Source organism: Oryctolagus cuniculus, chromosome 15, assembly GCF_051225735.1.
Source record: "Oryctolagus cuniculus isolate XC-2025 breed Fujian yellow rabbit chromosome 15, ASM5122573v1, whole genome shotgun sequence".
NCBI lineage: Eukaryota > Metazoa > Chordata > Mammalia > Lagomorpha > Leporidae > Oryctolagus > Oryctolagus cuniculus.
The window spans coordinates 43515172-43542045 of record NC_142881.1 but is presented as its reverse complement, the minus strand read 5'-3'; the positions used below and the strand labels follow the sequence as shown (position 1 = coordinate 43542045).

At 39.5% G+C, this 26874-nt stretch overlaps 1 protein-coding gene across 6 annotated transcripts in view; it reads left to right on the top strand.

Annotated features, from left to right (window-relative positions):
• The window catches only part of A1CF (APOBEC1 complementation factor), an 86875-nt gene extending 61690 nt beyond the window's left edge, over positions 1 to 25185 (top strand). For 3 of the 6 annotated variants that reach the window (XM_070057677.2, XM_002718366.6, XM_008270123.5), the window contains 7 exons: positions 5744 to 5908; positions 11758 to 11855; positions 15633 to 15906; positions 17833 to 18038; positions 20730 to 20866; positions 21564 to 21718; positions 24958 to 25185. In XM_070057677.2, coding sequence (XP_069913778.2) covers positions 5744 to 5908; positions 11758 to 11855; positions 15633 to 15906; positions 17833 to 18038; positions 20730 to 20866; positions 21564 to 21718; positions 24958 to 25109 — 1187 coding nt within the window. In that variant the 3' untranslated portion in view covers positions 25110 to 25185. The remainder of the gene's footprint in view (positions 1 to 5743; positions 5909 to 11757; positions 11856 to 15632; positions 15907 to 17832; positions 18039 to 20729; positions 20867 to 21563; positions 21719 to 24957) is intronic. The other 3 variants (XM_089314859.1, XM_008270124.5, XM_089314858.1) reach the window with 1 other exon arrangement.
• Positions 25186 to 26874: the final 1689 nt, after the last annotated feature.

Below are 26874 nucleotides of genomic sequence, written 5' to 3'. Positions count from 1 at the left end.
GCCGCGGTGCCGGCCCCACCTCTTTTCTTAAGAGCAGCTTTCCTGTCTTCATAAATCTCATCTTCTTTGTTGAGCTGTGTAAGGGACAAAGTCATTCCATTCAGTTCAGAGCATGCTCCAATTAAAAAAAAGAGAGAGAGAGAGAGAGAGAAACTACCATGATGCTCAGCTTCCAGCTGCATTGGAACCACTTGGAGGGCTTGTTAAAGCACAGGTTGCTGGGCTCTTCCAATGGAGTTCCAGATTCAGCAGGTCTGGTGTGGGGCTGGATAATTCCCATGTGTAATAACGCAAGTGCTCACACATCTGAGAACTCATGACCAAAATCAACGGTTACTGGGGCTGCATGTTACAATCACCCGAAGATGTTTTCAAAGACTGCCAGAACCACGTCAGTCTCTACTCAATTGAGTCGTCTTCTCTGGGGTTTAGAGACCAGATACTGGTGTTTTAGGTTTTACAGAGGATTCCACTTTGCAGCCAGGCTTTGTTAAATCTATCTATACGGGCATTCAACCTGCATGGGACATGAGCAGAACAGAGGACCACTCAGTGGGGTAAAAATTTATTAAGTATCTACAACATATGTTGCTCTCTTCTAAATGACATGAGTTTTTTTATTTAAAAAAGATTTATTTATTATTTATTTATTTGAAAGGCAGAGTTACAGAGAGGCGGGGGGGGGGGAGGGAGAGAGGGAGGGTGGGCTTCCATCTGCTGGTTCACTCCCAAAATGGCCCCAATGGCTGGAGCTGGGCTGATCCAATTCCAGGAGCCAGGAGCTTCCTCCAGGTCTCCTGCGTGGGTGCAGGGGCCCAAGGATTTGGGCCATCTTCTACTGGTTTTCCAAGTCATGGTAAAGAACTGGATTGGAAGTGGAGCAGCCGAAACTCGAACTGGCCCCCTTATGAGATACTGGCGCTGCAGGCGGCATCTACACCACAGCACCAACCCCAACATGAGATTTTTTTCTTAAACAAAGGATAATAGCTATCCATGGCACGCCAAGAGTGCATAACTTTAGAAGCTACACATACAAGCCAAATATATAGACACATATAGATATATTAAAAGAATGTATTATTGAATCATCACTTACAAGGTATTAAGTCCTTTATTTGCATCATCTTTTTATGCCTTTACAACAATATTAGGTGCTTTTATTATCTTGATTTCACAGAAAAGAGAATTAGTGTTTCTTTCGAAATGATATGTTTTCTAGCCAGGATCATTGCTGTGATGTCCAAAATCCAGTGTTCTCCGATCCCTCTGTTTCACTGACTTCCACTAGACACCTTTACAGGGATGTTTCTAGAAAAAAAATAGAAATTGCTTCTCCAGCCACCTCGCATTTCTTTTCTCTCCAGTCGTGGGTGGCTCTTCAGGCCTGTGTGTTTGATGATAGCACAGGGCGGGGAAGGCCGAAGTTAGAGCACTGCTACTCAACATGGGCTGGGTGTTAGCATGAACTAAAGCGCTTTGGAAAACCCCGAGGCCCAGACCACTGATCCTACCATTGGGAGGGACAGTCCAGGGGTCAGCAATGAGCCAGGAAATCTTTACAGCCTGCTCACCAGGGAAAACCAAAAGTCTTGATGTATAGCATTTGCCGATTTCCATGGTATTGACACTCCCACTGTGGCTTATTTCAGACTACCCATGTGATGAAACTGAGCCACAAAGTTGTGAAAATCTCTTTATTCATTTTTCTGTTGATGGACATATAGGTTGATTCCATGTCTTAGCTACTGTGAATAATGTTTCAGTGAACATGGGGGAGTGGATATCTCTTCAATATGCTTATTTCATTTCCTTTGGATGCATTCCCAGTGGTGGAAATGCTGGATCACACAGTAGCTTTATTTGTAGGTTTTGGAAAAAGCTTCCTAGTGCTTTCCTTAAAGGCTATACCAATTAACACTCTCATCATCAGTGTACAACTGATGTCTCTATATCCTTGCCAGTACATGTTATCTTTTGTCTCTTTGGTAATAGCCATTTTACCCAGTGTGAGACAATATCATATTGTTGTTTTTAATTTGCATTTCTCTGACAATTAGTGATGTTGAGCAGTTTTCCATGTATCTGTTGACCATTTATCTATGTTCTTTTCATAAATGTCTATCTCATCGTGCTGTTGATTTGTTCCATTTTTATGCAAATCTTTCTAGTTGAATAAAATCCAATTTTCTGTTTTTGCTTTCATTGCTTGTGCTTTTATTTTTTTTTAATTATTTTTTTTTGACAGGCAGAGTAGACAGTGAGAGAGAGAGACAGAGAGAAAGGTCTTCTTTTGCCGTTGGTTCACCCTCCAATGGCCGCTGTAGCCAGTGCACTGCGGCCAGCACACCGCGCTGATCCAATGGCAGAAGCCAGGTGCTTCTCCTGGTCTCCCATGGGGTGCAGGGCCCAAGCACCTGGGCCATCCTCCACTGCACTCCCTGGCCACAGCAGAGAGCTGGCCTGGAAGTGGGGCAACCGGGACAGAATCCGGCGCCCCGACCGGGACTAGAACCCGGTGTGCCGGCGCCGCAAGGCGGAGGATTAGCCAATTGAGCGGTGGCGCCAGCCGCTTGTGCTTTTAGAGTCATAAATAAAAACAATCACCATTGAGACCAATGTCAAGAAACCTTCTCCCTGTTTTTTTCTAGCAGTTTTACAGTTTCAGGTTTTATATATAAGGCTTTAATCCATTTTGAATTGATTTTCTATATAGTATAAAATAAAGATCTAATTTTATGTTGGATAGTTTTCCAACACTATTTATTGACAAGACTCTTCTTTCTGCATCATGTGTTCTTGGCAACTTTGTCAAAGATCAGTTGACTATAATTGCATGGATTTGATTCTGAACTGCATTCGGTTCCACTGGCCTATATGCCTGTGTTTTGCCATCAAAACATTGTTTTGATGATTATACCTTTGTGGAGCATTTTGACGTCAGGTAGTATGAAGCTTCTAGCTTCTTTCTCTTGTTTTTCTTATTTTTTTATTAAAATACTTCGTGGTTCCACACAAATTCCAGAATTTATTTTTTAATTTCTTTAAAAATATTATTGGAATTTCGTTAGTGATTGCATTGAAACTACAGATTGATTGTTCCAGGTAATGTGGACTTTTTTTTTTTTTTTTTTTTTTTGACAGGCAGAGTGGACAGTGAGAGAGAGAGACAGAGAGAAAGGTCTTCCTTTTGCCGTTGGTTCACCCTCCAATGGCCGTCGCGGCCAGCGCACCGCGCCAATCCGAAGCCAGGAGCCAGGTGCCTCTCCTGGTCTCCCATGGGGTGCAGGGCCCAAGCACTTGGGCCATCCTCCATTGCACTCCCGGGCCACAGCAGAGGGCTGGCCTGGGAGAGGGGCAACCGGGACAGAATCCGATGACCAACCGGGACTAGAACCCGGTGTGCCGGCGCCGAAAGGCGGAGGATTAGCCTGTTGAGCCACAGCGCTGGCAATGTGGAGATTTTAACATTAATTCCTTCAATCCATAAGTATGAGACATTTTTCCATTTATTTGTTTCTTCTTCAGTTTCTTTCATCAACATTTTATAGTTTTAAGAGTATAGGCCTTTCATCTTCTTGATTAAACTTACACCCAAGTATCTGAGGAAGAGAGGTATTGAACATGGGAGTTTTCTTGAATTTCCTTTCAGATAGTTCATTGTTAGTGAATATAAACACTACTGAATTTGTAAGGTGATTTGATATCCTACAACTTCAGTGAATTTATTTATTAATTATGGTGGAATCTACTATTTAGCCCTTAAGAATTAGGAAATTCTGTCATTTGTAACAAAATGGAAGCATCTGGAAGACATTAAGTGAAATAAGTCAGAAACAGAAAGACAAATATTGCATGATATTACTTATTTGTAGAATATGAAAAAGCTGACTTCATAGAAGTAGAATATAATGGTTTTTTCCAAGGTCTGGGTTGAGGAAAATGGACACTATTGACCAAAGGGCACAACGATTTAATTAGGATAATAAGTTCTGGAAATCAGTTGTACAGCTTAGTGAGTAGAGCTAATGAAGAAGTGTTATACATGTAACATGGCTAACAGAGTATATCTGAAATGTTCTCATCACATTAAAAAAAAGTATGTAAAGCAATAGATATGTTAATTAACTTCATTTAATCATTTCACAATGACCAAATCATAGTGTACATAGTAAATGTATATAATTTTTATTTGTCAATTATACCTTAACAAAGCTGGAAATAAAAAAATATGAAAATGTAAGTCTATTCTTGCAGGTGCATAGTAAGTGGCTTTGGCACACCATTGGATGCAATCCAAGCTTTAGTATTTTTTTTTTTTAAGCTCAGCAAATGTTAAAGAACCACTGGGCTACAGAAACTAGATTTACCCAGGAGCCTTAGGGTCCTGGGATAAGAAATTTCTATGGAAGGCATACAAAGAGGTAAAGAATAGGGGGGAAAGGAAGAGAAGGATTGAGAGAGGAGGGGGAGAAGGGGAAGGAAGAGAGTGTTGAAGGAAACTAGCTCGCGGGAAGCAATGCAGAAGCAAGAGTGGCAGCTGGGATACCAAGAGCCCGCCTCCTGAAATCCACTAACTGGTTAGGATGTGTCTGTTCTTCACTCGGATCTTAGAATGCCAGGGCACAGGTGCTTCCATTGACAGCTTTTCAAGGAGTAAAAATACACATTTTGATTGAAAGTAATTGCCTCCCATGTATAACAACTGAACACTAAGAATGCCTGATTTTGTTCTCTCAGGCTTTGTGTTGTTTGCAGGATATAGCTTGTTCCCAAACAACTAATTTTAAAAACCCAACAAATGGTTTCCCATCAAATTTCAGACTTGCGTTGACTCCTACCCTACACTCATTACTTGAACATGGGTCTCCTGCAGGGGCATAGGAAGTGGGTCACAAAAATCAAAGGGAGAAGTGCTGAAGTGAGTCAGGTCTGGCAAGTTATTCTTTCTAAAGTTTGTCTTCTCTTCTGTCAAAGTGGGACTCATTCCCCTCCTCACAGGGTTGCTGTGGGAAGGAATTGAGACAGCAAATGGGAAACACATAATCCAAGACACTCAGAAATTATAATTATAGAACTATAAAATATATATGTGGTCATGATAGCAACCACCTTTTTAGAAATAGTTAGATGTTCACATCATATACTCTTCTGCTGTTCATCTCTCTTCTTAATCTGAATAAAACATTTACTTTCTTGAGATTTCAGAGCCACCCATGTTCTGATACAGGGTTAGGACTCATGTTCATACATGTCTGAGGCATGTCTGAGGGACATCCCTACCCAAGCATCACTCTTTGGTGACCAACAAAACAGATTCAGCTGCAGCAGAAACACTTCCTAGTGACCTTTTTAATGTTTCATGGCATCAGACACTATGTCTGAGTTCTAAATCCATTGTTTGTCTTTCTCCCCTTTTGCAATCTCACATTGAACAGTGACCTTCACCACGTGAGAGTGTCCTAAGAGCCACACATGCCCACTGCTGCCTCTCTTCTGCTCCATTTCAAACCACATCCTACTTCCTTTCTACACAATCATTACAATAAGCCACTGGTCACATAGAACTTCTAACCACGTCTCAGATTTACTTGGTATGTCTCTTAAATCAATAATCAGCTCCTTAATGGTCTTGCTCTTCCAAGATCTCAAGGGTCCCTTCGATTTAAAAGGCCATCACTCTCAACAGAGATATTGTGATAATTTATACATAACTCATCATACTTGTTATCATTTTCAACAGGAAGGATTCAGTTATGGGGACATCCTATTGCAGTAGATTGGGCAGAGCCAGAAGTAGAAGTTGATGAAGACACGATGTCATTAGTGAAAATCTTGTACGTAAGAAATCTGATGCTATCTACCTCAGAAGAGATGATTGAAAAGGAATTCAACAATGTTAAACCAGGTAGGACATACGTGTAAGACATGCTCTGAAAGCACTGATGCTTGAGATGACTTCCTGTAACTCAACTAGGATAACTTCTATTTAGCTCATTCTCATTATTGCATGCAGATTACCCAGACAATACTCCTGTCTTTCTATTATGAAAAGGGACACTCGGTACTATAGTTACCAATATGATAATCTTATATAATGTCAACACTTATTATCATAACACTTATTAAAATTATTTTGATAATTTTACATTTTAGATGAGTGATTATTGTTCACTGAACTGTAAATCCTCTGAGTTCTTTTTTCTTACTGTCTCTTTAGTCTCAGAACTCAGTCTCTGGGTTTGGGGGAAAATAAATGCTCAGTAAGTATTTACTGCAGTAATGAATGCATTGCCATAACTTTAGGTCTAATAGAGAGTTCTCAATTTTACTACTGACTTTTAAGGATAGATCATTCTTGGTTGTAGGGGGCTGTCCACTGGATCATAGGAAGGTCAGCTGCAGGCTAGAACCCTCCCCATTAGAGACCAGTAGCAATCCCCAGGTTGTCAAAACCAAAAATATCTCCAGACATTACCAAATATGAGAAAACTTCAAAAGTTCATGGAAAATGAAATTAGATGCTGATTTTGTCACAAAAAAATTTTGAATTCCATGCAGTTTTTTTCATAGAATACATTTACATGAACTTTTTGAAGTCCCCTATTATGCCCTAAGGGTTGGTAAAACTGACCCCAATTGAGAACCATGGGTCTAATATAACATGTATGTGGCCTTAGGTACATGAGTAAGGAGGTGGTGATCAATCCTAGGAAATGCATTTGGGTGAAGAGGAAAGAAAAGGAATGAAAGGAAAGCGAAAGGGAGCAATTAGTTCCTACTCATCCTGTCAGAAGTTTTCTGTATCAATTCTCAGTCATAAGATGAACCTCCTATTTCTTTCTTCTCCAAATGAAAGCTACATCCCTGAGCCTGGGGAAGCACCTTGAGAAACAGTGCCCAAATGTGTTTCCCCAAACCAACTGAGAACATCAGTTATTTGTTAGAATGCGCTACCAGAATAACAATTATTATGGCAGTAACTAACTCTTGGTAGATATGACTGTTAAAAGGGCTCCATAGTCAAGTAAGTTCGTAAACACCAAATTCCAAAACATTAAACCAATTTTTTTATTGTGAGATTTATCAGTCTTTAATCTTCTAACATGTTTTAAAAGTTTTCAGTGGATAGGATGCCTCATTTCCCAAATTTTTGGAGCATGGACTCTATTTTGTGGCAGACCAATTTTGGGAATTGTGTATTTTAAAATACACACTGGCAATACTGGCTGAGGTTTATCTTAGTGGTAACATCCTTCCATAACAGAATTGCTCATTCTCCAGCCAACTTTCTAGGTTGTTGATAAGCAGGAGCCATGGTGCTGTCATTTAAAATTGTCTAAGAATACACTGCATCTCCTTGGAAGCTGAGATCTGAAACAAGATGCAGTTGCAAGGCTGCAAACTGATATATATATATATATATATATATATATATATATATATATATATATAAACATTGCTCCATGTGGGTCCAGTGTTTGCAAAAATGGTTCAGGTGCCATTTGGGACTCCCACTTCCATTATGAAGTGCCTGAATTGAGTCCTAACTCATCTGTTTCCAGTCCAATTTCCTGCTGATGTGAACCCTGGGAGCCAGTAGATCATGGCCCAAATGCTTGGGTGCCTGCCATCCAATGGAGTTCCGGGCTTCTGACTTTAGCCTGCCCTAGTTCTGGGTATTGTAGGCATTTGGGGAGTGAGGCTGTGGATGGACTATCTCTGTATTTCTCTTTGCCATTAAAATAATATACATAACACATATAATATTTAATATATATAGAATTCTATCATCCTCTCCCCAATTGTATTGATTTTCTATCTTCTCAGAGGCAACAGTACTTTTTTTATGATTTATTTATTTATTTGAAAGGCAGAGTTTCAGAGGAGGAGGGAGAGAGACAGAGAGAGGTCCTCCATCTGTTGGTTCACTCCACAAATGGCCAAAACAACCAAGTCTGGGCAAGGCTGAAGCAGAAGTCAGAAATTTCATCCTCGGCTCCACAAGGGAGGCAGGGGACCAGGTGCCCAGGTCACTCCCCACTGCCTTCACAGGTACATTAGCAGGAAGCTGGATTTGAAGCAGAGTAGCTGAGACTCAAACCAGCACCCTGATATGGGATAGCAGCATTGTAAGTGGCAGCTTAACCCACTGCACCACAACACTGGCCCCTGTACTTTCTATTTTTATCTAATTAAAACAATGCCTCTTTTGAGAAAAGGTTAGAATGGGAAATTCCTAACAGGCTACTTCCTTTCATAGTCACAGGTTATCGGTTTTCCCAATCTGTATTGGGGACATGTGCCCAGACTCTATTCATAATGAAAATAATGAGCGCCAGATATGTTTCTCTCTCTCCCTCTTTTTTCTTCCTGAACCTAAAGTGCATCTTAGTTGACTGAAGGGCAAATTCTGAGGCTGGTGGCACAGCTCTCTGGATTCTGTAATGTGTAGCTTATTCTTTTTTTGGCATTCTGCAAAATAATATGAATTATAAGCTGAACAACTATCAGATATAGGCTGCATTGAGAAAGAAAAGTCAGAGCTAATGGGATTATATTCTAGTGAAAAGGATGTATTCAAGGAGGCTACAGTTCCCTAGAAAAATGTTGAGAGGCAATAAGAAAATAACATTTAAAAATTCTATTTAAAGTTTGGATCCTGCTGGTAACCTGGTTATTCTTGGAAATATTTGACTATATTTCATTGTAACGCTGATTAGTCTGAAAAAAAAATATATTGGCACTCACAGAAACAAATGACAATCAGAACAGAAAGTAGGGCCAGAAAATGTAGGTTCTTCCCCAGTGTAGCCTAAGGGTATCTGCTATAGTTCCAATTATAGTCGTTCTACAGAACCTGCTTTTACTGTAACAGTTTAGCAGCATCAGACTCACCTGGAGAGCTTCTTAAAACACAGAGGGCTTGCCCCGTCTCAGGCAGGCCCAAGTGTCTACGTTTCGGCTGAGTCCAGGTAAAACTGACGATGCTGGTCAGGCGGCCACCCTTTGAGAACCACGACCCTCTGGTACTTCTCCTTTTGGCACCCAGGAGTGTTTGCCTTTAGGAAACTGATGTGCTGCTGACAAGTTAGTAGTGAGCAGAGTAATATTTTTTCTGATTCACAATATGGTGATTTCAGAGGACTTTCTTCTTTGCTGATGGATGCTCCATTAATCATGACCACTGATAGTCCATGGCCTTTCCTTCTGCTTGGGGATTATCAAACAAAACACAATGTGCACTGAAGAAGGAACATATTAAAATAAGCCACATGCGGTGGGTGTTTTGCCTAATGGCTAAGCCACCAGGTGGGTTCCCCACATCCCATATGGGAGCTCCTGGGTTTGAGTCCTGACTCCATTCCCCATCCCAGCTTCCAGCTAATATGTACTCTAGGAGGCAAAAGGTGATAGATCAAGTAGCTGAACCCCTGCTAACCACATGGGACATCTGGATTGAGTTCCTAGGTCCCAGTTTTGGTCTGGCTAGCCTCAGTCATTGCGGGCACTTGAGAAGTGAATCACATGGGAGTTTGCTCCCTCTCCCTCTCACCCTCTCACCCTCCTTCTCTCCCTCCCTCCATCCCTCCCTCAAATAAAAACAAATAAAATAAACCATGTGGAGAATAGTGTTGAACAGAAAACCAACATTTATGATATAAGCTCTTTCTAATTTGTTTTATGAGGTTAAATTTTCATTATGTTTTCCAAAAGCAAGTGAATCTGAACATTAACACCCAAAAATACAATATGATTGCAAGTATCTGCAAGCAGAATTTCAGAACACCTAAATCCATTATCATCTGGTATGCCACCTAACTAATGCGGATGACAGAAGTTGGAGTGTGATTTGAATGGTAATAGTCTCTCATTTGGTGTGCATTTACTGAGTGTCCCTCATATCCGAGGCACCAGGCAGGAACTAGGTGAACATGACTGCAAGGTGCTTCTGAAGTAGATCCTGTTCTAAGGGTGCTAACAAACTAGGGGAGCTGCTGTGGCGGGTGGTGTTGAAGTAAGAGCCAAGACTGGAAAGGTGGAGGTGACCACCACCTGACCGTCACTTCCCAGTTACCAATGGGGTTGAGTTGCGCTAATCACTTTCCCTGATACTGAAACGAATAAAGATATCATACTGAAAATTCATTCCATTTCCCATGCTTCATAGTTTCAGATACCTTTAATGTCTCAGTTTGACCAGACAATTTTGTTCTGTATAACCACTGTCACAAATCAAAGGCTGAAGGCTAGGGGAGAGAAAAGGAAGCACCACAAATTTTTCCAATGATCCTTACACTAAAGGCCTGCCATTTTTCCATAGGAAGATAATTCATGGTCACTGAACCAGGAGGTAGAGTCGAAACTCTAATTGCCCTTGTGTCCTTGAATCTAAAAGGATAACTAAACTTTGACAGGAAAAGGAAAAAAGGACAGGACTTTTTCTTCTTATCTTCCCTGGCGTAATGCTTCTTCCCAAGTTATCTCTAGGAACTAAGGTTAAGGGAAGAAAATCTGACCTCTAAAGATCCACACAAATGAGTGAAAGCTGAAAGGGGACAATAGGCATTCAAAACTGATGGTGTATAAACCAGGTCCCATCTTACCCTCACTCTAAGCAAAAGGTTTATTTTTAAAGTTGAGTAAGCAACAATATTTTAAATATATAATATTCAATCATCCTGGTATCTTAGTTTTTATTTTTGCATGTTGCCATCAATCTATATAGCAGTTTCTCTACATAAAAATGTTGTTGATTGAGTTCTTACACATAAAATATAAATAAGAAACTATTTAAAAAATACAAAGGTATATCAATTAAATAAAAGTCTTCATTCTCCTTAACTTTTCTTTGTATTCCTGAAGTAATCACTACAAACAGTTTGGTCTCCACTTTTTCAGTTCTCCTTCTGTGTGTGTATATTTATATTAGTGTATGCAAATGTAGACACTGGGATTTTTAAAAAACAAATGCTATAATAATATATTTGTTTTTAACTTTAAAATGTAATAGAAATTCTTGAATATTTCCATTTAAGTATTTTTTTTAAAAAAAGATTATTTATTTGAAAGGCATAGATAGAGAGAAAGAGACACAGGTAGAGAGAGGGAGATTTTCCATCTGCTATAACTCCCTAAATGGCTGCAAGGGTCAGGCTGGGCCAGGCCAAAGCCAAGGGCCAGGAGCTTCTCCCAGATTTCTCACATGGGTTCAGGAGCCCAAGAACTTGAGCCATCTTACACCATTTTCCCAGGCTCATTAGCAGGGAGCTGGATCGGAAGTGAAGCAGTTGGGACTCCAAAAGTTAACCAAATGGGATGCTGACACTGCAGGTGGAGGCTTAACCTAGCACACCACAGCACCAACCCCATTTTGTTCTCTTTAAAGATGCCTTGTTGTAATTTGGATTTAATCATTTCTAAATATGTTTATAGCATGACCAATCATTGAGTTCAATTCATTCAACAAATATTTTGTCAAACATAAGGTACTATCTTTTACATTAAAAAAGATGTAAACTAAAATACCATTCCTACCTTATAAAATCTTTTAATGTAAGAAGTACAAAACACAGCCCATAATTAATTATCTCAGAATATAAAAATTATTTTAAAATTACAAACACAATCTTCTGTGGAATGTGTAGAATATTAAAGCCAGACACCTGAAATAGTCTCAACTCTTTGAAAATTATATGCAGCATTTTCAGCAAAATCTCAAGTTTTCTAATGAAGCTACTTTCACTCTATTTACAGGAGCTGTGGAGAGGGTGAAGAAAATCCGAGACTATGCTTTTGTGCATTTTAGTCACCGAGAAGATGCAGTGGAGGCTATGAAAGCTTTAAATGGAAAGGTAATGCAGGGGGAATGAAAAATGGGTACAGGTCCCATTCAAGTTTGGGGTGGGCACTCTAACGAACAATCCTGTGAGTTTATCTTACTCTGACTTTCTCCATCTCTGACAATGCTACATCTACCATTTAAGATGCATAAAGAAGTGATGTAAAAGGACAATGGGGCTAATATCCCCAATTCTACCTCTACATTTTTTGGGCTTGGACAAATTACTGGCCCTCACTTTCCTCAGGAAGAGAAGGTGAGAGTATATTATTTCAAGATGTCTTCCCCAATTCCATTTTTTCTGTTTCTTCAAAAGATGATCACCTCTGTATGACAGTATTTTAGAGGTGGATCATGAGAAAAGATGTCAAGATATTATATTGTCCTTAGAGTTTGACCTTCAAATTCTAGAAGAATTAGAATCTCTCACCTTGACAAGAGTAGGTTATGGAGAAAAACCAACTTTTAAATCCTTTCTACTTATCTGTCTATGGAATTACATATCAACCCAATAAACATCAAAAACCTTTGGTAAGCCACTTACCTACCAGTATGTCCAGAATACAAAAAGAAGAAAATCAAAGGTGCTTGTCAAAGAGCTAAAAGTCTGCCGGAGGAACAAGACAAGTACAAATACCTATGCAAAGCACAGTAAAGCAAGTATTGTAAAAAAGAGATACAAGTGAAAAAAAAATTCAAGTTATAAAGAATCAGAAAATTGTCATGGATAGAAGATAATATATATGTAAGAAAAGCCATAAAAATTTGGTCTAATTTCAAAAGGCAAAATATGGGAACAAGAGGCAATTTTAAAAAGGCACAGAATTGGGGAACTGTAAAACAAAACTGGAGGATACAAACAGAGCAGTTAGCAAAGGAAGTAATTACAAAACTGAATATGGAATATAGGAGCCTGAGGCATACAGCATTCCTGAACACAAGGCACAAGGGACTGGAAAACTTTCAGGAATTCCGAAAGGGGAGAGAATTCTGTGAAGCAGTTCCTTGGAGAGGAAAAGTGATAGGAGATATAGCCAGCCCAAGGCGACCTCTCAAAGAGCAAGACAGGAGAATGAATGCCCTAATTCACTGTCTCTCCAATCTTCTGCCAAGGTTTCCCATGGGCCAAATCCAATCAAAATCTAGAAGGTTGGGGAACCCTGAAGAAGACCCCATGCATACTACTCTCCCAGAGCAGAGAGCAGCCAGAGCCAATGGGGTGTAGATCTGGAGGCCAAAGTGAACATACCAGCAAAGCCCTTTTAACACAGGGAATCCCCTTCTAAATGAGCTACATGGAGGCCTACAAAAATGAATTCTGGGAGAAAAACATTACTGACCCTGAAACACAAAAGGAAAAAATAATGTACACTTAAATATATGTATATGAAGCAAAACATTAATGCACCTTCGTTGATTATTAAGTTTGGTATCACAAAAAGTGTTGCTGCTTTGAAAACAACTTATAAGTTAGATTTTCTCTATTTGGAAACATTGCTGAGTGTACATGTTGCTGACTGAGAAGAATATACAGCCAATAGTGAATTGAATGCTAAATCATTACATTGGTTAATGACAGTGGGAAAGTGTTCAAATTATTTGCAATTTTTATAGCTGAATATTTTTATGGCAATCGTTACATATGTTATAAATTAAAATATATATTTACTAGTAGTAAGTACACTCTATATATCATAATTAACTGTAATGTGGTATGTGGAAATCAAAAGCAAGTTTTCCTAGGACCCATGAAGGGTTCTGAGCATCCATATGGATAATGGCATTCAACTTATCAGACCAGCTGAGACTTTGAAGATGTGTGTGTGTGTGTGTGTGTAGTAGTAGAGTAATGATTATATTTATAATTTACAGACATTAACTTGAGAGAATTGACTTTTTATAGAGCAGGGAGAAAGAAGAAAGAGGTAATGGAAACTAGTTATGAAGCTATTCTAGTCATCCTAATGGGATGAAATAAGGGCTAGAACTAAGGTGGGAATAGAACGTGGCAGGGAGCTTCTACACAGAACTGCACAGAATAAACTCAAAGAACCCTGGGAGTGATTGGAGTTAGGGGTGAAAAAGGACAAATCATTATAAGTCTTCAATGTGAGAATCTGTTAGGGAACTCAGAGAAGGAAGTCTACCCAGAAAGAAATTTGATGAATTGAGCTTTGGACCATTATTGATTCTTTTCATACCTTTATGAATATTCACTTATTCTATAAATATTTATGAATATCTGTGATTTGAAAGAAATTTTGCTGGGTTTGAGTTATACGGATTAATAAGGTGTTGTCTTAGATCTTGAGATATCTAAACCAAGTAACTAAAATATGATACTGAGTTTAAAACACTGTTGGAAAGAGCAGAGGAATGCAGAACAAAACCCATTACACTAAGAAATTTGACTTTGCAGTAAAGAATCGCTCCACTCAGACCATCTCTTGAGATGGACATGCCTATAACCAGAGACCTGTTTGAGTTGTTCATCTTCCCCAAGATAGTACTAAATATTTAAAGAAACTTGTATACAAGGTAACCCATTCCAAGACTATTTATTCTAATTATAACAATATCAATGGAAGACTGTTAAATACTAGTTGTACTTTATCTCCCAGTGTGTTCAATCTAATATACTGGTATTTGACACTGGCTCTTACTATTAAAAAGTAAGGCAGGCAAATGAAACTATGGCCAGATTGCTTACAAAAGTTGACCAAAGGGCCAGGATGACTATGAAATAATCAATAATCCAGGAACCACTGAGTGTCTGATGTGTACAATGGTGAAGATTCAACTGAAGGAAAAGAGAAATTGTGTAAAAACACTTTCTATTGTTTCCTTTATTTATATAAAATAGAGGCTCACCATATTCCCATTCAAAAGAAACAAACTTTTTCTATCAATACTTTTTCCTTTTAATAAGAAGTACTTGTCGAGAGCCATCTTTGTTTCTTGTGTAGGCATTCAATACGGAGAAGTTAGTTGTGAGTGTAGACGTACACACAGCCACTGCCTTCAACATCTGGAGCTGTTAGCAATCTCAAAAACTGGTGTTAGGGAGGAACTACTCCAGTGATTCTTGAGTGCAGTTTTAAGCGGAGTGTGCCCTGAGAAACCTCAGTACTGATCCCGCAGCCACACCTACTCCTTATTATCCTGGTTTATTAATTCCCAGCTGCTCAGCAAATTAAAAGTTTGCTTCACATAGATTCCTCTTCCTTAAGTAGAGCTCCCCTTAAGCCTCTCTTCTTCCCTAAGAGAAATTTATTGTACAGCTGCTCTGAGGACTAAGACATTTAGCTGGCTGTCATCTGGAAAAGTCTGATTAGGCTGGCCATTGCAAGGTGATAATATTTCAGAATATCTCTTTGTTTTGCTTTCACCCTCACTTTACTGACTAGATAATGGAGATATAGTCTGCCCGTAATGAACCTGAAATTTCTTTTACTTATATACAGTGTAATTTTAAACAAATAATATAATTGAAAATATTGCATAATTTTCTGTCTCAATGACTATATTTAGATTATAAATGTATAACTAATATGTCAATGGACCACTATGTCACTGTCAAACCTATTGGCATCTTATGCAATGTACCAACAAAACCAGAGAAACCACTGACTGGCATATAAAGACAGACCAGTAAAGAGACAAGAGACAGACAACTAAAACAGTAAACACATAGCAAACAGTCTAACACTTGGAAGGAAACATGTTATTAGGGCTCAGCCACAACTGGTCTCCAGATCTTCTCATGGTGTCTTTTTGCTCTCCACAACAGGTGCTGGACGGTTCTCCTATTGAAGTGACCCTAGCCAAACCAGTGGACAAGGACAGTTATGTTAGGTACACCCGAGGCACAGGTGGAAGGGCCACCATGCTGCAAGGAGACTACACCTACTCTCTGGGCCATGTTTATGATCCCACCACAGCCTACCTTGGAGCTCCTGTCTTCTATGCCCCCCAGGCCTATGCAGCGATTCCCAGTCTTCACTTCCCAGCCACCAAAGGACACCTCAGCAACAGGGCCATTATTCGAGCCCCTTCTGTTAGAGGTAACATCAGTCAGCTCCAGCCTTACAGTAACCAGAAGTGTATAAGTGATTCATTCTGTAATAGCCTTTGAAAAATGAGTTGGGTCCACTGGCAGAAAAGCACTGAGAAATTGTGCGTTGAAAATCAGATATCATATCAATAGTTCTCATTCCAAAGGATTCTTTTGATTACATTACAACTGGTTATTGAAAAGACTTTGTCAGAATATAGTGAAAAAGAGTCTATGTACAAGCTTGATCTTTGCATGAATACCCTAAAATATATGCCAACTAAAACCTAGTTCTACTGTTCTACTATTGTTAGCTTCTTCTTTGTTATTAGACTACCATCTTGCAATCATATGTGATGCATTACAAAGCTTCCAAGGAAGAGCAGCATGGTCCAATGAAAACCAATTACCTCAAATAGCAAAAATATTTCAAGGCACATATGTACTTCATATGACTCAATGGCATTATCTTTATATATACTAGTAAGTCACAAATGATCATAAATACAGCATACCAGCATATGTTCTCATAAGGTAGCTCTCAGTAAATATATATTATACCTTTTAAAAAGTCAAACTTTGAGGAAATCAACTTTATCTATAATATGTGGGGAATTAAATATCCTCCAAATGGAAAAAAAGAACTTAATCTGTTTTCCAGACAATAATATTTCAAGTTTCAAATCTGTAAGAATTCTAAACATTCAAGCAGCTTTCTGAACTCAGTTAGTTCAAGCAATGTAGAAGATAAGCGAAGCATTTTTTATTCCCAAGAAATTGGTTTGTCTCTGCTTAGTATTATCTTCCAGAATAGTTTTTCTACAATGTGGCTAATGGCAACAGAATCCTACTTGTATCTCCAAGTGCAACATCCACCTCAGAAATGCAACAAACTATATTTAAATCTATTCTTTGGCTTGACTTAGGAGTAAAGGGACACATCCAGATCACTACAGAAACAACCATTTACCTGTTTTAATATTTTTCAGGGGAATTGAATTGACCAACCTAGGAGCTCTAGTAATCAACAGCCTTTGAAGTTCCAAACTCAAAATAAAATCACTGTTCTTCCCCAAATTGTAGTGTAAAAGAAATCATCCGAATTTCCTTCAGGAGAATTCATCTATATGATAATAAATTATGTTCCTGAAACATTACACATACATAATATAAAATCATGTCACTAACCAATGCATATATTAAATATAAGTTGTCAACCAGTTGTAATGTAGAAAAAAGGAAACCACTTAAAGGGAAAGGAAAGTATTAATGAATAATATTGATGAAGGATAATCAGTTTAATTTTTATCTCTTTATACCACTAATAGGTAATCGAAGTAGCAATATGGAAAAACAAAAATCAAAAGGAATCTATGCATGAAACTCAATGGAAATTTAAGCCTCACGTTGACAGAGCATAAGAGAGGATGGTGAACTTAAAAACGTGCTTCTAAATGTTGTCTTTCCAATAGGTCATTGTGGAGAGGATAATTGGGGGAGGTAGAATTCACTTCTGACATAGTGATTAGTGTCAGTCTCTAGGCAACACAGATTTCAGTACAAGTGATCATACTACATTGGGATGTTTAAATAAACACATTCCCAATTTTTTTTAGTCTACAGAAAAATGTCAACAAAGAGTTAACTAAAGATATAAATGGCAAAATTTCTCTGCTCTAAAATTTTTTAATTGCTCATGTACTTATTGCTAGCTTTGCTGGTATTGCTTTCTTCCATAGCTAGTTTATAAAAAAGAGAAAGAAGCATCTATAGTGAGCCTTACCTTATGTTGAGTTTCATTACATTAGAATCCTGGCATTTTTATCCATCTTCAGGGCAATAATCAATGTGACTTGGGCTAACTTTTCCATTACAGTAAGATTCAGGGTGATTTTCTGGTGGTTTGATTCAGTTTAATGCCTTCTTACATTCCTAGAAATTTACATGAATGTACCTGTAGGGGCTGCGGGAGTGAGAGGACTGGGCGGCCGCGGCTATTTGGCATACACAGGCTTGGGTCGTGGATACCAGGTGAAAGGAGACAAGAGAGAAGACAAACTCTATGACATTTTACCTGGGATGGAGCTCACCCCAATGAATCCTGTCACTTTAAAACCTCAGGGAATTAAACTTGCTCCCCAGGTAGGTAATGTCATTCCAGACACAGTTTCTTCAAGTTGAATCAGTAACTATCACTCACTTTTCATCAAATGATTTGGTCTATTTTGGGCGTTGCTTTCTTGAGTGGCCCATCAACATGATGTACTTTGAGGAAGTATTGGGCATTGTTCCACTATATTTTTGATTTTTAAAATTATAAAGTGTAAAAATCTTAATCTATTGAAATACAAATAACCTCAGAGCTATGAAGAATAGTAGTCCTTATATTGAAATCAAGAAGAAAATTTAAATTTCTAAAAGCTCATCTTAGGGGAAGATTAATGACTTTCTTTTACACACATATTAATTTATCTAAGCTTTTTGTTAACCCTACCCAGGCTATTGTTTTTTAAAAAAGAATACCTATCAGAGTGGTAAACAGCAATCAGTTGTTTGTCCAAAAAACAATGATTAGACTTCTTTCATGCACCATGTATCGTGCAAGGTGCTGGAGATTTAAAAGTCAATATGCCAAAATCCTTGCTATCAAAAATCATATCCACAAGAAAAATACTGACATATAAACAGGTAATTCTAATAAAATCTGGTAGGTGCAGTGATGGAGCTAGCTCAGAAACTATACAACCAAATCACCCAATCTTCTTGGGTTAAAACCCAAAATAAAACTCGTAAATAAAGTGCTAAGATAGGGCTGGTGTTGTGGTGTAGCAAGTTAAGCCACTACCTGCAATGCCAGCATCCCATACCCAGTTTGAATTCCAGATGCTCCACTTCCAATCCAGTTCCCTGATAATTCACCTAGGAAAGCAGTGGGAGATGACCCAAGTAGTTGGGACCCTGTCACCCATGTGGGAGATCCAGCTGGAGTTTCAGGCTTCTAGCCCAGCCCTGGATGTGGTGACCATTTGGGGAGTGAACCAGTAGACAGAGATTTCTTTCTCTCTCCATCTCTTCCTCACCGTCTATCAATCTGCCTTTCAAATAAATTAAGTTTAATGGATAATTTTTAAAAGTATTGAGCAACCGGGATTCTTTTAAGAAAACGAGAAGTAATAATCACAAAAGCTACTATCACATGATGAAGACCTGTGCTTTTTATATTAGACTCAGTTAGAAATGCATCATGCCTTATATAAATATGTAGTCATCTGGGGCGAGCATTGTAGCACAGCAGGTTAAGCTGCTGCCTGTGATGCCAGCATCCCACATGAGTGCCAGTTCGAATCCTGGCTGTTTACTTGCAATCAAACTCCCTGCTAATGTGCACCTAGGAAAACAGGCCCAACTGCTTGAATTCCTGCTACCCATCTGGGAGAGCCAGATGCAATTTCAGGCTCCCGGCTTTGGCCAGGCCAGACCCCAGTCACTGTGGCCATTTGGGGAGTTAAGCAGCAGATAGAAGCTCTTTCTGTCTGTCTGTTGCTCTCTTTCTCTTTGTCTCTCTAACTCTGCCTTTCAAATAAATTAATAAATCTTTTTAAAAAAGTATATAACCATTGATAAACTAGTGAAAGTTCTGTAGTTGTCTCTCCATTCCGATAACTGTGGCTTACAGATTGCGGACCAAGCCACCCCAGTTAACTCAAGTGGGGCCTAAACAACCTCATAGTAAGGTTATAAACCCCCTGCAAAGCCAGCAGTTAGAGTGGGTGATCCTTTAGCCTACATTTGCACACCTGGTATAAACAAGCAGGTAGAACCAGCAAAAGCTAATTTATTACTTATTATTTTGCCAAAAAAGCTAACTTTTTATTGTTCATGAAACTTAAATAATGGTTTAATGACAACAGCTATAACAAACCAATGTATTAAAAATAAAAAAATGATAGCAAAAATAGGAGCAATCTACAAAATAATAAACTGGAAAAATATCACGCTACTGCTGCTGGATTACTGGTAGGGCAAATGGGATAAGCAGCTCCAGGCACACCCTGGGGCAGCGTTCAGTGCCACCAGTTATTTTCCCAGATGTCTGCCCTGTTCTGCATAGTACACTGAATCAGCTGACCAAGGGGGACATCAGGACCTCTGGGCCAGCAAAAAGGGCTTGTATATAAAGATGAGCCTTTAGAGAAGATCAATTTGGAGTAACTACAGAAGAAAAATAAACATGCAGGAAGATGTTATAAATCAGATCACTATACAGATAGCCAGAAGCGGTGTCTTGCCAAAGCAGCAAAATAAGTGCAACTGTCAACACCCATCTATTAATGCTCACCAATAGATACAAACCCATCCAACTTTTTAACTGTATTTTTCTGAAAATGTGAGGTTAAAACCCTTTGACAAATGACATTAAATTATATATTCTTAGACTATCTTCTCTAAACCATTGTAATCAGAGGTATTAAGGATAATAATGAGTAAATCTATCCACACAGTACTAGAACATAAATTTTTTAAGGAAATAAATATATCAAACAAATCATAAAATGAAGCTCTTAGTAAAAAGTTACAGCTAATGGCCTAAGCTGAAAATGTATTAGAGTAAATGGTGTGAAAATGATTTTTATGAACTAATAGATAAAACATTTTAAATGGAGTTCAGACTGAGTTCAACTTAAATTTTATGAGTCATTAAGCCATGTAGCATTTTATGGCTTCTCATATTAGCTTAAACTTTGAAATGCAAAGTTTAAAAACCTGAAAACTGGAGAAATAATGCAAATGTGACATTTGAAGGAAAAAATAACATTTTTTTAAATCTTGTAGATATTAGAGGAAATATGTCAGAAAAATAACTGGGGGCAGCCTGTGTACCAGCTTCACTCTGCCATCGGACAAGACCAAAGGCAGCTCTTCTTGTACAAAATCACCATCCCTGCCCTGGCCAACCAGAACCCGGCAATGTGCGTAACTCCTCCCAACTCCTAGTCCGATCGATTGTAGAATAAGCTGCACTTGTAAACGGGGTGTGTTTGGTCCCTGGTCCAGTGATACAAACACTCAAGTCTACTAGCTACTCACGTGTCAGGCATGTAAACACTGAGATGTATAGCTGGGATGTATGTGTGAGCCATGAGACTGGCATCTACAAGTCCCACAGTGACGACTGTGGTGGTATCCACAACTGAAGGAAAGCACTAGGTAATACAAAAGGTAACAGACATGAAAACCATGGCCCATGGCCCATTCTCCTATCTGAACTACCGAAATGCCCGTTTTTATACAGAATAACTCCATGCTTCATCATTTAGGGTTTGAACCAAAGATACGACAATTCTGTTTGCATATTAATACCTTGTGAACTTTGACCTCAAGCCTGCATTTCTCTGTATTTTAGGAACCACTGTGTTTTACATATACCTTAGGAAAAGCCATGTTGTGAGTTACACACATGCCCCAGGAATATCATGGCCTACCTGTGTTCTAGGTCAATTCACAATGGTTTCTAGATGCACATGTATTTAGGAACAACGAGAATGAAAAATACCCACACAAAATCCCACCATCCAGTCTTCTTCAAAGCTGGCAGTGCATTAGGTTTTCACCTGACTCCACAACACAAGTTCTAAAATGCCTATCCTCGCTGAATATGCCTTCCAGCCACCCTTTCACGCCGCCCAAGTTAAGTGCCTATGTGGATGAAGCAAAGAACTATGCGGCCGAGTACACGCTGCAGAGCCTGGGTATCCCCACTGATGGAGGAGACGCTGGGACCGCCGCTGCCGCAGCTGCCGCCTCTGCTACTGTTTTCCCAGGTATGGAAGACTGTGCCAGAAATGGCAGCCCACAGGCAGTGTTTGGGAAAGCCTTCTTGGTGCTGTGGTCTTACAGAACTGTGTGTGAATGCCACTGACAATAAATCAGATTTCCACCATCTGTGCACCAAGAAGAGTTTGCTGGATGTGTGAATCCTGAAAGCATGAGCTGGGCAGAAGAGAGCTGCAGGCTCAGCTCTGCTTTCAGCAGCTGCATGGTCTTAAAAGAATTCGTTCTCGGGGCCGGCACCATGGCTCACTTGGTTAATCCTCCACCTGCAGTGCCGGCATCCCACATGGCCACCGGTTCTAGTCCCGGTTGTCCCTCTTCCAGTCCAGCTCTCTGCTGTGGCCATTTGGGGAGTGAACCAATGGAAGGAAGACCTTTCTCTCTCTCTCTCTCTCTCTCTCTCTCTGTCTGTAACTCTACCTGTCAAAAAAAGAATTCATTCTCCTGAGTCTGGTTTGCTTGCACAGGGTTGGGTTTTTATTTTAGAGAGTTTGGGTCTATCTACTAAGAGCTGGTGGTTGTTTGCACTCTTACTCTGTGCTAAGCACTCACCTAAATGCTCAGTAAGCTTTGCAGTATCACAATAATCCTCATGACACCCCCAAGAGGTTAGATTTGATCCCATTAGAGAGAGGAAGTAACTGAGTCTGGGAAGGATTAGTGACTCAGCCAAAGCCGACCAGCTTTAAAGTAATTCCTTGAGCTCCTTCCCCAGTTCTAACCTTCAATCTGCTTTCCTTACTTTGCTTTGTGAAAATTTAAGAAAAAATTTTGCAACCAACATGCCTTCATGAGTCCTATTAAAAGACTGTTCCCCAATTATTTTGTGCCCATAACAAATGCTAATAATTAAAAAGAATTAAAAAGTTAAAAAATTAAAAATGTTAATCATTAAAAAGAATCCTCTAGAGATTAAACAGAACTAGGCAAGAAAGTTCTATTAGAAACTTGTTCTCAGCAATTAGTGTAATTGCATTCTTTTTTAGTAATAAAAATTTATTTCTACGGAAGAAATGTGCCATTCTGACATGTCATTGTGTTCAGCTCGCCCCTAATATGCCCCTGAGAGTTCTGACTACACCTAGAAAAATGGCAATCCTTTTAATTGGTTAATTCATATATTGGTCATGTGTAGATGTGAGAACTTTCACATTCTTCACATGCATGACACATGGGCTCACCCCTGTTTTATTTTGTAAAAATTGTGATTATATCTCCCATCCTGGCAAGTCAGGCTAAAACTAATCATGCTTCCCGCTCACTTCTACCTTTGTTTCTCCGGAAGAGCCTGGAGACCATCTGTGGTGAGTCTCAGAGAGGTTATCAAGGCAGCAGCTGACACTGCCCCTGTGCTTGCTGGCCATGTGTCCTTCAACTCAGAACTATGCTAGGGTTTCTCAGTGCCTGGAGAAACCTGAACCCCCATTTTGCCAAAAGCTACACCCCATGACACCTAACAAATTCACTGGAAAAATAAATGATCCACTGTCAGAATTTTAAAGTTGGTTTTCTCATTGGGATGTTTTAGCCTCACTCCTATTTGCTCCTGCAAGAAGTTAAAAACATGTAGGGCATGACAGCTGTCTTGGGAATTCATAAGAATCTGAGAGCCTCACTTATAACATGGCTGGGGAGCCACACAAAGAATAATGGACTCCTAGGAAAGGACCTGTTTGAAACACAAATGCTTTGCAATTAAGAAATTGGCCAAATTGAAAAAAAAAATCAAAATCCCCAAGGGTAAAATCTATGCTGCGTGCACGCACATATTTTCATATTCATATTACTCGAGAAATACTGTTTGCAAAATCAAGAAAGTAATTGTTAACACATTTGTCATACACTTGGAATATATAGCAAACTTCATTTGTGCATTAATCAGCATTACTGACTAAAGTGAATGAGCCTAGGAGTGAACTCAATTTATAAAACAACAGTCCAGGCAGCTTCCTGCCACCACTTCTAAGAAGCCACCGGAAAAAGAAAAAAAATTACTTTGTCTGGAGTTGGGCAGACTTCACCGCACATAAATCAAATGGGCTTGTTTAAGAGGAAACTCGGCCCCATTTGCTACTTTCATATACTTCCCACTTTTGCTTATTATCTTTCATAAGTCTCAGAAATAGCCAGGTCTCAGTCTAAAGCATTAACGGAAATATTACTGTCGGTTGTGGCTATTACGCCTTCTCCAGGAGTGTACATTAGCTAACGCTAATGGGGACGCACGTGACATCTATCACTCAACCCCTTTGGTTCTCTGAGAGTGAGGACCGGCAGCAAGGCCTCTGCAGACACCCAGGACAAGATTGATAGTGGGATCAGAAACAGGTGGTGCTTTTGCTGTTCATGCTGGGTTCTGGATGGAGATGGGCTGACCTTTGCTTGTTCCAGCGTTACAGAGAAAAACACTAAGAGTTTACAGTGTGGCCCTTCCTGGACCACCTAGTCTCTATACATCCTTCTTGGCTGAAAGTAATGGATGTTCTTGTCTCAGTTAGCCAGTGTGGAGTTGCAGCAGAGCCAGATACCAGCCCCACAGAGCACCCTCCACCATGTCCTGGCGACCCCTGCCTCACCTCCCCTTGCTCACATATTTCTGGAGCCTCTGAAAAAGTCCTAAATGACACGCCTTGCTCAACCCTGCACCCTGCTGGCATTCTGGTTCTTGAATCCTGCCTCCCGTGTTTTTAATTCTCTAAGTGTGAAGGAATGCTGACACAAGTGACCTCCCCTTCCTTGAGGAATACTGTCTTAGGTCTTTTCAAATGCCATTTAAAAATCACTTAGTTGTATCAGGCATTTAGCCTACTGGTTAACACATCTGTGTCTCGAATAACAGTATCTAGGCTCCCTTTTCAGTAACAATTCCTGACTCCACCTTCCTGCTAATGCAAACCTTGGGAGGCAGCAGGTGATGGCTCAAGTAGTTGGGTCCCAGCCATGCATGTGGGAGACCTGGATGGAGTTCCCACCTCCTGGTATCAGCTGGCCAAGCCCCAGCTAATGCTGGCATCTGGAGAGTGAACCAACAGATGGCAGACCACTTCTGTCTGTCTCCCAAACAATTCCCTTCTTTAAAACATTTGTTTTCAGTCTACAGTTGTGCCTCCTTGAAAGCACACTTTACCTTTAAGCAATATGTTACATTTCCGTCATCTTCAAAGAGGATGGTAAGTCAAAGGGAGCAAATCGGATCCTTACGTGAAATTTTCTCTGCCTCCTCCCCCAGGATATGCTGTCCCTAACGCCACCGCACCTATGTCTGCAGCCCAACTCAAGCAAGCAGTGACACTTGGACAAGACTTAGCAGCGTACACAGCCTATGAGGTCTACCCTACTTTTGCAGTGACTGCTCGAGGGGATGCCTATGGAGCCTTCTGAAGATCTCTTTCTTCTAATTTAAGAATAAGACATAAAACTCTAAAGAGAAGAAATAAACCTCTAACGTAGTCCCCTAGTGATGTCATGCCTTTCCTGAAGCATGCTTTCCTGAGACTGTACAGCATATACTCACTGTGTAGAATTGTGAAATGAGAATGGTAGCCCTAAAGGAAATCAATGTGAAGGGGCCTTTTGGTCCTTCCTGTCCCCTGCAGTGCCTGAGGAATTCCTAGAAATTGATATGAGGTTTTGCAGACATGGTTAAAACAAATCTAGGCCCCATATTTACTCAATTCATTAGCCCACACTTATTACCACACCCTTACCAATGATCCCCACAACACAACCGCATGAACACAAAATAACTTTTTCTCATTTTAAAAATTTAGACTTGTCCACACTGATCTACTTTCATTTCAGACTCACTCAGCTCATCTCTAAAATCATAAAAAGTTAAGTCAGGTCTGGAGAAAATCCTTTAGGATACTTTTCCCTTCTTAGCTAATTGTTTGAGAAGTCCTTTCAACAAGAGAAGTTGAAGATTTGCCCTTATTTCTTTGGTCAAAATCCTGGACCACTACCCAGCATTCAGAGTCAGTTAATGAATATTAACTTGACCTTAGCCTTGGCTTTTCTCACTCTCCTACATTAACTCTGCCAAGAAAGCCTCTACCTTCCTTTAAAACAAACTTGTAGTATCAGACAGCTGAACCATACCTGAGTCCATTTGTCTTGAAGATGTCACAAGTAGACCTTGCCTCCATCACTGCTGATTACAAACTGTTTCTTCATAAACAGCAAAGGTGCTATTTGCACAAATCCCCTAGAATCTTGGATTCTTCTACAGGCACACTTGATGGTGGTTAGGGTAGGAGTAGAGTGGGACAGATCCAGAAGAGAGGTGAAAAGAACCCACTACTTTCTTGCCAAATTTTTAATGATTGTTTTGTTCCAAAGTCCAATGGTAAATACCTTGACTACTGTTCCAGTTTCATCAGGGGTTTAAGAGTCATAATACTAGAATTTTCATTTAAAAAGAAAATTCTTTGACACTTATAAAATTCTACAGGACTCAAAGGAAAACATAACACAAAGGTGTTGAAAGTTTGGTCAGTTCTTTTTTTTTTTTTTTTTTTTTTAACTTTTATTTAATGCATATAATTTTCCAAAGTTCTTTAATGGAGTTCTGTGATACAAACTCAGGCCAGATTCCAATCAACATCAGGTAAATTTCTATCACGTAAAAGTCCTTGTAACCTTTCAGTTCTGTTAGCTCCAGTCAGGTATCCAAAGCTCCAAACATGAAGTTGAAGTTCTTGAAAGGCTCTGTGCTTTCTGTTTTGCATTTAGCTCCTCACGTGCCCGTGGACAGTGGTTTCCAAATCTAGCTGCATATTAGAAACACCTAGAGAGCTTTTAAAAATTCTAATACCAAGATCTCACCTCATACCAATTACGTCAGACTGTTTTGGAATGGAAGCCTGGCACCAGTAGTCCTTAAAAATCCCCAGATGATTTCAATATGCAGCTAAGTTTGGGAACGGCTATGTTCTTTGTATTTCTAAGCTATCCTTTTTTTTTTTCCTTTTTTCCTTCACTGGATTTAGTAGAAAATGTAAGAAAAAAGTCAAAGTTAAAGAGCCAGATCTTATTTTTTCACACATATTCATCTCATAAACAGTATAAATTTGAACATAATTCACATTGACTTCAAACTGAGACTTGGGCCAAAATAACTCTACAATGAGAAGTAAAACATTCCTTC